An 11,486-nucleotide genomic window follows, 5' to 3' on the forward strand; every position below is an offset into this window, starting at 1 on the left:
ACGTCCACAGAGATATTTAAATAAACACCAAATTACTATATCTACCAAATATCTAAGTGATTTCCATGAAGGTCTAGGTGACTAAGTTCCTCTGTGAGTCTCAGTTAAGCTTCCTGAGACAGACCAAACTTACTATTTTACAAAAATTAGAAGAATAAAGCTACAAAGTTATGTGATGGGGGAGAACAAGAAGGAAAGGTCATGAGAGCAGAAAAAGGGTAAAATTTTTAACTATTCTTGTCAAAGCAAAGAAAGATGACTTAGAATGTGACATGTGGATCTGAAAGAAATATTGGGATTGTTAAGTCAATAATTAAAAGCTCATAAATTGTCAGTCTGGCCCATCTGCATGTGGGCAGTGGGAAGGGTTCCTGTAATCCTTGCTGTTCAAGCATGCACACCAGCACCGAGCTGTGTGCTGGGGAGTTTCCAGGATGTCCCAGGCCACCAGTTATCCATAAGGCTAACAAGCACGCACCGCTTACCCTTTGGGTAGGCTGGAGAATGCACTAGAGAAAGCAGGTAGTTGTTATGACAAGGCCATGGCCCAGCTCTCAGTTCCCTAAACAGATGGTCAAGGAAATTATGGAAGGAATCAGAAAATTCTTATTCTGATATCCAGATTATTTGTTTTTTAAATGGAATTAAAAGTATATTGCCCTTGACTGAGACCAGATGCAACCAAACAGTTCAGAATGATCGTTACTTTGGGGTGACTGTTCCCCACAATCTTTAAAACATGCTGTACCATGCTCTGAGTGCATTTCATGACGTAAACTCCACACCAGCCTTTTCACAGACTGGTGGAAAACACCCAGGCTCTCTCAGGATGCATTGAGACACGTTTCAGAGAGAGTGTTACAAAAGTGAAAGAGAAAGGTGTGATTTCTCTTCTTCCCACCAACCACAGCCTTCAACTTTCTTCATCTCACTCCTGTATCTTGTCCCTCCCCGACATCTGGTCTGGCTTTTGACTCCTCAACATTCAAATCAAGCATGGGGCATCAGCTCACAGTCCCTTGCCCTTATGAGTCAGAAAGGACCAAGCATGCTTGGTTGCAAGAGACCTTAAGAAAAATTTGGTCTTCATTTTTAAGAAGCCAGTGCTGAGCTACTTGTCAGTGGCCCAAATCTGGAACATGCTTCATTAGAAAAGCAACATACCTGTTACAGATTCAAAGGTCACCCTCTGCTGATATCTGAGGCCCTGGTCTAATGCACAAGGGCAACAGATCACCTGAAGGTATCATCAGAATAGTTTTAGCATTGCAAACAAACTCATTCTCAATCCCTAATGTAAACATATTTCTTTTGTCTATTATGGGACTTAATCCGTTGTCTTTAACTATTGTCAGTTTTATCTTCTGATCTTAAGCAAAAATTGGCAGTAACGTATTTGGAACAGATTTTGTGCAATGACTTTCATGAGGCACTGGCTCAGGATTTTTACTTTTTAAGGTTTTTACCAAAAGCAAAGCTGACCATTTTGCAGTGTTGCAGTTTGGCAAGAGGTCATGCATCCCACTTAAAGCTGCGTGCAACATGTACAGGATTTTAGATGTCATTTCTGACCAGGCTCTTTATGTCCTTAGTTAACAGTATGTCATGCATGTTTGCACAGATATGTGTATAATCTATGTATATATTCTTGCTGAAGTACAATTACTTTTGCTGTGTGGTCTGCAGAGGTGAATTTTTTAAGTGTGGCCTCAGTGCAAGCTGTAAAATCTTTGTATCACACAGCAACTATGACAGTAAATGGTCAACTACACAGTCCTTTTTGACATCAAAGTGTAGAACCACTAATAAATTTCTCAAAAGAAATCTGAATGCATTTCCAGCTTTCGGCAGAGACAGTTTACAGTATTTAAATAAGAGGAAGGTCAGACAGACTACACTTGACACTGCTGGGAACTGACAGATGTTTTTGAGAAAAACCATAAAAGGTCACTTTAAAAAAGCAGCTGAAACATTCCCATTTCTTTACTACATTGTTAATAAAATGAAGTTTCAGAAACAGTCACAAAAAAGAACAGGGAATTTCCCAAGATTTTAGGACTTGTCCATCTATGTCCCTATTCATATTTAAAAGCAACTACACGTTATGCAACAGAAGGGAGACAGCTATAATATATACCGTTAGCCAGCAGTGCATTTCTAGCAACCGAGTAAGAGATTATAAATGCAGAGAAATAGAACAAGAAACATGAAAAACCCAGCCAGTAGAGGAAGTAACTTAAATTCACAAAAGATCATCGTTTCAGTCTTTCCGTGTTATATCAGATCTGTTTGCCTAGATCACATTCACACTCGCATAACACGATTGGGCTGTCTTCCAGCCCACTTGGGCTTTCCTTACCTGAAATGGAACTGCTGAATTTCCTGGTTACTAGTAATTTTATTTATAGTTCACACATGGTTTCCTTTTACATACAGGCATAGAAAAAGCAGTTCACCAGGAACTGAACTGAAAGTGTCCAGAGGATAAATGGGGGGACGGGGTGGGGGCACAGTAGGGAGTGGGAGTTCAAGCACAGATTAACAGTGGCAATTAACAGTGAGCTGCTGACAGGGCGTCAAGATGCTCCACACAACACAGAACAGGTCTGTGCTGCTGCCCCCAGCCAGCCATGTGCTTCTGGTTTTTCCCAGGACTGTACAGAGCTGAGCAAGAGGAGAACACTGTGAACATGTACACGTTAACACTCCCTGTCTTAGGGCAGAATCACAAATACATATGGATCCTAATGGATGTCTCTGAACTGCTCTTTCTGATGATGACTGAAAACCCTCCTCAGAATCACCTTCCAGCTTTTCATGATCCTTACCCTCATACGTTTTCCTAATACATTTCCCTTATGTCTAACCAAATATTCCTTCATTGCAGTTGAAACTCACTATTTCTATCCTACTTACAGTAGGTATACAGAAAAAAAGCTATTGCTTCTATCTTTGAAGCAGCTCTTTATGCATTCGAAGACCAGTATGTCTCCCCTTAGTCTTCCTTTTGATTAAGCAACTCCAGAGTGCCAGTTTTTTCTGTCTTTCCTCATAGGTCATGTATCTTGAAAGCTGCCTTACTACTTTTACTCCTCTCTGAATTATCTCTAATCTGTCTACATCCTTCTAAAACCATACTGCTCCAAGGAGACATAGTGTTTTAGCTAACATTTTGCTAATGTCAAGTGGAAAAAACTTGATGTATCCTGAAAGCTACACTGTTTGTTTATACGACCCAGGATTTGTCATCTGCAGAGTAGCAGCACTGTTGATGAGTTTTCATGTTTTCACCCACCCAGTTATTTTTCTGCCACTTAACCACTTGTTCCCCACCAAAATATATGACAGACTGCTTGATCTGTTTTAAAATCACATCTTATTTTTATCAGACTATTTCTTCAATTTGTCAAGATCATTTTGAATTCTACTGCCCTTTGTTTTACTGAAAATATTATCACACAAGACATGCTCTTGAAGCAGCTGATTCTTCCACTTTATCCATCCTATACTAGATTAATCCACACTATGTTTCCTTGATTTGCTTATCTGAACACCATCAAAAGCCTCAGTAAAATCACAAGTATCTGAAACTTACTCCTTCCTCCATGCTCACAAGGCTAGTTACATGAAGTCTTGAAAGGGAAATAGCCTCACCTGCTAGGAATAGTTTTATAGTCATTATGACTTGATTAATTAATTACTTAATTAAGATGATGAGCCTTAATCTTCAGTTCTTCTTTCCTAATTTCCTTCTCACTGATGGGAGAAAATACAAAAAGGGTAGTGGATACAAGTATGTATTCAGCTCATCTCAGAAGAGTTTTGCAGATGAAGTCACTGAAGTCAGCAGTATGCAAGGAGATACAAGGAAAAAAAAATAATTACAGAATTAAACGTAACATTATGTATGATCAGTTTACTGCAGCAACACTGGACCTACTGGAAAGTCAGAGACCTCACAGATAAGCAGTAAATAGCTAGTGTTCAAAAGGAAATAGTAGAGAGAGTCATCAAAAGTGCATGAAAATTATTAGCACAATGTGAAAAATATTTCTAAACTGTAGTCCAGAAGCAAGTTGAACAATTGAAGGACATCCTGTCATTTCCAGGAAAAGAGAAAAACCTGCTTTATCTTGTATATATTCCTGGTAAGAAAAAATAAAATCATATATCTGAACTTGCTTTTAATTCAAATATCCTGAAAATTCTGAGTGGATACTCTGGGGAAAAAAACAAACAAACAAAAAAAAATCCAACAAGAAAATTATTGGCTCATTAGGCCTGGTCTGTAAAGTGATTTTAATGGGCTGAATAGGACCTCTTTACCTATAAAAGTGCTTCAGTCATCACAGTTAAGTATGCTGATGGTAGCGGGGGTTCATATAGACAACCCTTCTATAGCTTCCTATTATGACAATGCAAAATTTTCATTTTCATCCACTAGACCTCATGAAATCATTGAAGTTAATCAGTTAAAAGATCAGCTAATGTATGGATAAAATCAGTGAAGTTGGAGAGGATCTCTGGAGGCCATCTGCTCCAACCCCATGCTCAGGGCAGGGCCAGCTTTTAAGTCAGATCAAGCTGCTCAGGGCCTTGTCCAGTCAAGTTCTGAAAATCTCCAGTTCGTATTAATATCCCAGTAGTTATCCACCATGAAAGCTTTTCTTGAGGAACGCTGTTGCAATTTCCATGTCAGTTGGCTTTACCATGCACACTGCATGTGGTACAGCCTCGGTCCTCTCATGCTAGATGTGGCCAAAATCAACAACTGCAGCATCAGTGCTCTATTTACCACGTACTTTTTATATTTTACTCAAATAGGCACTCCTAAAATAAGTGCTGCCAGCATATATGACAAGAATGGAAACGACTAAGTAGCAACCAATTAACTTGAGGAGTTTCTTCTCCCATAATATCTTTGTGCTTATAGAACCACCTACAAAAACCTTCCAAAAGGTATTAGAACTACAAGTTCCACACATATTTATGGTACTATTTAGTGAAGAAAGAAACCTTTTGGGGCCTAATATAGAACAAGGAAGGTGGGATTTGGCACCAGCAAGCTATTTGAAAAGCTTTGCAATTTTTCATAATAAGAAAGGAGAATTTGTCTGCCAAGTAACTGTGCTGCACAGAGCAATATCAAGGACCCCCAGGGGGCATGGCTAAGTTCTGGAGCACCTCACTGGTAGAATGGAAAGTAGGAATGCCTCCAAATGCTGACAAAAACATGTGTAGGAGTGGAAGTCCACAGGCCTACTTCAGTTTCAGCCACCTGACGTCAGCTAGTAGAAACAAGTCTAACACAGCCATGCCTTCTGGTCCCGGCAGTGCTGGAAGGCAGCGTGGGTAGGTAACTATTACCATTAGCACATTTCCTATTCACCTATTCAGCTTCAAGAAATAGGAATCCCTTATAAATGAAGAGGAATGCTCCCACATTCTTTCCCATGTGTTAAGGCATGCAGGTTGGCATAATGCTCAGAGCCCTTGGTTTTAATTTGTTTAAATTATCTCTTCTCTGTTGATCCCTGTGCAGGAGGGAGAACCTGACATGTGAGGAAAACTTACAGATCTTATGTACAAGTTTCTTTTTAAAAAAACTATTAATTGAAACACACTTCATCTAATCTTACCACTATTTTCAGCCAATTTATCTCATCCGCTAGAGGTTCACAGCAAAAAAGGAACCCTTCAAATAATAAAAAAAAAAAAAAAAAAAAACAACAAAAAAACCCAACAAACCAACAGAAAGAAAATTGCAGAACTAATTTCAACATTCAAAAATCATTATTTTAATTTAGACTCCTTTGACAGACAGCCCTATTCTTAATATATTTCATCCCTGTTTGATTCAGTTACCACTTTACATGTTTAAAAATAAACACTCTGAAAATAAAAACATGTGATCTACCACAGAGTAAATAATCTGATGGAAGTGTTTCCTGGGAGAAAAAGATTTACAGCCTGTTTCAGCTAGTCCAATTCTCACCAGCAGCCATACAAATTTTTATTTTTATGTCCAAAAATCAGTAAGTTCTCACCACTGAACATCCCTGCCATTACTGAAACCGGAAATGTATCTATGCAATGCAATGAAGTATACATCCAGCTAGGCTTACCATGGCCCAGCTTCCTCTAAAGAGTTAAATGATCTGACTGATCCTACTTCCAGCCATCCACGTCTGCTTTTTGCTTTCACTGCTCCCAGGAGTCCAGTTAGATGGATGCGCACTGGAACCCTTGAACTGAGTTCTCTCCCTCTTTGCCAGTGCTTACTGGCTGACAAAATATCCCATATTTCCACATTCATAGCATAATCCTTACCAGTGTTGCAAACACGTTACTCCTCAGTTTATATTTGCAGAGAGACAAACCCTACAGAGGCTTTCAGCCTTACGGCTCTCTCCATACCATAGAGCATGGGGAAGAATATGGAAGGACGCTTTGCATTTAGAAAGGATTACCATTTATTAAAGCTGATTGGGAGAGTGGTACTGTCCTGGTGCCATGTTTTCACTGCCATCATGTACCAAGTAAGATTCCCTTCCTGAAACAGCAACACTGGCATTTTCTGTAATATCAAAGTGTTATTTTGGTGGACGCTCCACCCAAAAAATTATGCCATAATAAACTCAATTATTTTTTTTTGCCAGGCACCAGTTCACAGTGAATGCTGCAGACAATCATAAACAGATACAAGAACTACCAAAGCCTAGTTCAGGGTGACAGTTATGCTTATGTTATATGAATTGAGGCTGGCTCTAGGGCAATCCAACTTTTCCAAAAAACTTTTGTATAATTACATCAGGTGGTCTTGTTTGGCCTCCATTTACCTTATCTACTATTAAAGTGTTATGTGACTGACATCCCAGAAGAGAGTTCAAGATTATTCCTACAAATTTCCTAGAAATGCCCCAGCATCACCCGCTATACAGATACATGTTTTGCAACATGAATGATGGGCTTAGTGCAAACAAACTAAAGGAACAATACGGAAATGAAGGATAAGACTCAAGATCACCCAAAGTTTTTGGCTGCTCTAGGCCTGCCCAGCTTAGGTAGAACACAGACATGGGCAGAAAGGCTTTGACCGTTTGGACCTACCCACCTGAAGGAAGATGCCCGTAGCGACCACCTGAGGAATGCATAAATTCAGTTTCTCTGGGAAACTGCTCTGAAGGGAAGGGTAGAAAAGAAGTTAAAGCAGGTTAAGGGGAAAGAACAATATAGTATTAGTGTCTTGGATAAAACTTGTAAGGATTATACTCATTTTAGCATAGAAGTTGAGAGAAGAGGACTAGAGAAAGACCTAAAGGCTTAATGCTAGACACAAAATCTGGTACCTGAGAAGTCATCTGATCTCCTGAAAGTGGCTGGCAAAGGCACAATGAATGCTCCAACTAAGGAAGCGCTAGATTGCTAATACTTCACATGAGGAAACATCTCATTAATAATCTCATGAGAATAAACACTTACCCTGACTACAAAAGATAACTCTCCTATGTACATTCCAGTCACTCAGTTCTCACCAAAAAGGAAACCTTCAGTAGTTTAACAAAGGCACGAACACTGAAAGCGACAACTTAATGACTCACCAAACATGTTGAGATCCCAAAGAGAAGGGTGTGTCTCTAGAGGAAACATCTGGACAGATCAAAGCTTTCTACCTTGTTTGGTTCTGGAAAACAATGTTTCAAGCCTAGCTTCTTCCCGAAAGTAGGCAAAAGTCTTCTTAGTGGAAGACAGATTTTTGCAAGAAGTATTTATTGGCTTAGTTATATTTGGTGAAGAAAATAAATACACATATTACAATATGTGAGTGATACAGAGAATCTCTCAGAGATAAACATAAGCCAAGGAAATTTCTTTATTCTTATCAGAATTAAACTTAATCTCAAAACCCAAGGGTGTTGGGTTTTCTACAGTAAAAGTTGAAACCACGTTAATCTCTTTTTCTAAATCTCAGGACTTAGTTGCCAAATTGCTCTGTGTCAGCTCAGACTTGGTAACATCTAATAAGTGGTGGTAGAAGCAGTTGACATGCTGAATCTTTGAAGACTACAAATAAAGCAAATGTACACAAATTTCTCTGACTTCATGGTGTTGACTTCTCAAACGAAATTTAATCCAGTACTGACTTCCAGCTGTCTGCAAATGTTGTTTATACTAGGCTGACCACTCTGCAAGTATCTTCTGTTATTAGATACCGCTTATTTTGCTGTTTCTTATGAAAGAACCCTAACATTTTGGTTGTCACTGCTGACATGGAGTACCAGTAGACGTCCACTGCTGTCAGAGTGGAACTGGTTGGCACATCAGAAGAGTGCATGCACTACCTTTCTGGGTATATCAGTGAGAACCACTATAGGAAAAAAACCCCTTCATTCTTACTCTCAGCTTGCTCGATAAATGGCACCATGGATTTTCGTACACCGTAATGAACACCTGACAATTCTCAGACACCTCTGCAAGCTGATACCAATGTAGAATAATTATTCTCTTCAAATATTTCCCTGGCTCTCCCTTCTCACTCCTGACTTCACCCTTTTACTTGCTTTGAGTGGGAGCATAACCACTCAAAAGACCACTTCAAACTTGAAACTGGTCATCTCTATTTTATACAGTGGAGAGGTACACATTCAAGTAAGTACAAGAAAGTTTTGAAATGAAGCAACTATTCTAATGAGTTGGAAACTACGGGTTATTGAACTGTGTAAGAAAAGAGCAACATTTCTGAAAAAGCAGCTTTGAAATGCACAGTAGGAGTTGCTATGTGGGGTTGGCTACAATTTCCCCAAGCACTTGCTGTGCTTTGGGGAAAGCATCATAGAAAGAGGAACTTATATGGTGTTTAATAAATCAAAATGTTTAGTTGCAACATAGGTCACAGTTTCATGCAGGACTTGTTCAAAATTATTATGTTCATTTACAATCCATACAGTTTATAATTTGAATAATGCCATCCAATTTGCCAGTAAACATTGCCTTTAAAGGAAAATGCAGTAAAGTTTAGCTTTTCCTGTATTTACATAACAGTCTGTCCACTGAGACTTATTGTTGTTATTGGCTTGCCTGAAACCATAAATAGCATAAAATTAATCCTACTTAAAAATCATGTATTAGTCTTGAATAGACTCATCATCCTTACAACAACACCAGGGAGCCAACATGAAGAAAATCAGCTTCCAAAACAGGTCTGCAAGGACCACAAGAAAACGAATACAAGATTTTGCATCATCAAGTAAAATTAAGTAACATTGGAGGCAACTGTTAATCAGACAACATCACAGACTGGCACTACACATTTCTGAGAAAAAGCATCATGCCGCACCCATGTTTTGTCAAGAGGAAAACAAAGAGAGGAAAGGATGCTACTAAAACACATCTAAAACCATGAGCCTGAATCCAAAACTATAGGTCTTGTATGTATCCTAAGTATCAGCAGGCCTGTAATTTCCTTAAGAAACAGAATAGGGAAGCAGAGTACTGACAAAGCATGCTTTTGTGATCATAAGAACGTCACCTGGAAGTCAAATAAAGACATCAGCCACCAGTGTCATCTGCAACTGTGAGACTCTTAAATGGAATATTATCAACAACAAAAGCTTTTGATATTGCTAAGTAGCAATATCAAAATATTGCTACAAAATAGGACAGGCTAAAAATTTAAGAACACGTGTACTATTAGTACTTTTAGTTTCCTCAAGACTTACTCTTGCCCATTCTGATGGCCACTGATGCAGTCTGAGGAGTCCTTACGTCCATGAGGTAACTTTGTTTAAGGGTAGAGGAGATTCTACAGGAAGAAAATACACATGAATAGTATTTTAACTGAGATTAAGCATATGAATACAATGTCTTCAGGAAGTAATCACTAATATAATAGTGATAGCAATAGTAGTGACACTTTCATCACTAGGAAACTGCAAACTAAGGAACAGTTTACAATCCAGGACAACTTTCTAATAAACTGTTCCCTGCACAGACAATTATTTTGAACTAAATTGCCACTCCAGAAACAAGAGGGGGAAAAGCTTGCTGCTCTCACTACACCTTGCCTTTCCTTTCAAAGGAACACATTAACAAAACATTGTTCACTCTTCATTTCATAAAACCACACAATCTGAATAGCCTTTTGAACAGCTCCCAAAGTAGAAAACTTTTATGGCAGTAGGGTGTTGAGAACATGTGTTATACTTCTCTCAAAGCCAAGAATAAAAACATTTAAAATGCAGGAACTAATCTGTATGACATAGTGCCAAATGCAGTCATAGTATAAATCAATAGTTTTCTCCTGTATTTTATCCCCAGCCTAATACATCCCTAAACCAAGCTCACGTGGGTTACTTCAACATGTTCACGAAAACCAGAAAGATCTACCATGCCATTGAACTCATGCTTTTTCCCCCCAGAAGGAGACGTAACTCTCATGTTCCAACCCACCCAGTTTCCACAGCATGTTTGACACAAGCCAAAGTACAGGGTGAGGTCCCAAAGCTATTTGGTCCATTACTGTTATGCCCAAATGAGGGAAGAGTCGGCCTGTGAGTCCTAGTCGAAAGGCAACAGATGCCATGTCCACCAAGAGGCCAAGGTAAAACTGGCACCCAAGAGCAGAAGTGCTTCTCCATTATCTTGGAGGTAAGCAACACTGGGAAACTTAATCCATGCCTGGCTTGAATTAATGTGTTTGCTGCTGCATGGGAACAGAGGAGAGCACTGTAGTCTCTTCACAGTACAGTCTGATCACTGTACTGGATGTTAATTGCTGTATTTTCCATTGCTCATGTTGGAAGGAGCTTAAAATATCCTGAGCCAGTGCCTGTCCTCTCACATGTTGCTCCCAGTTGGCTTCCAGAATGGAAACATGAAGCCAAAGGAGGTACCAGAAGATGGACCAGAAAGATTAACTGCTTGAATAATCCACAATGCAGCTCAGAAGCTTTGGCCTGACAGGTCTCACTAATGCTTAAAAATAACCCCAAAAACCAAACCAAACAAAAAAAGTCCCAACACTTGACTTATCCCATTATTTTCTGTGGAATAGTTACTGCATATTCTACAGAGAGGTGAAGCTGAAAAAACTGCTCCCATTAAAGTAAATGAGAATTTTACCATGTGACTCCAGCTAGAACAGAGCATTTCCCAAAGACCTTTTTGGAAGTGGCCTTCTCCGCTTTTAAGGGCTGTTTGTGTGGCATATCTAATGATTAAATAAATTTCAGAAGTCTCGCAAAATGATCAAAATTGTTTGCTTGGGCTAGCTGCGGTCCTGCTACAAAAGCAGGCAATGTAATTCCCTCATTTCACCCTCAGAAGGACTCTGGAAGCTGAGTGCTTGTATATTATCTGAAGGAAGCCCCGAGTTCTCCTTACAGGCAACTGAAATATTTCCAAGATACGCACACTACTTGCTGTTCATGAATTCTTTGATTTCCTAAAAAAATCTGTTTAGTTCAAGAAATAGTCTTCCATGAAGG

The 11,486-nt window shown here is 39.2% G+C and overlaps 1 protein-coding gene across 1 annotated transcript in view; it reads right to left on the bottom strand.

Annotated features, from left to right (window-relative positions):
* Window positions 1-9,665, bottom strand: part of LOC308069458 (uncharacterized protein) — a 46,628-nt gene extending 36,963 nt beyond the window's left edge. The window contains exons 1-2 of the mRNA XM_080401810.1: window positions 7,602-9,665; window positions 7,115-7,180 (exon numbers count right to left, since the gene is read on the bottom strand). Of these exons, the coding sequence (XP_080257936.1) occupies window positions 7,115-7,180; window positions 7,602-7,650 (115 nt within the window). The 5' untranslated portion in view covers window positions 7,651-9,665. The remainder of the gene's footprint in view (window positions 1-7,114; window positions 7,181-7,601) is intronic.
* Between the last annotated feature and the right edge of the window lie 1,821 nt (window positions 9,666-11,486).

Source organism: Falco punctatus (assembly GCF_963210335.1).
Source record: "Falco punctatus genome assembly, chromosome: 9".
Classification (NCBI taxonomy): Eukaryota; Metazoa; Chordata; class Aves; order Falconiformes; family Falconidae; genus Falco; species Falco punctatus.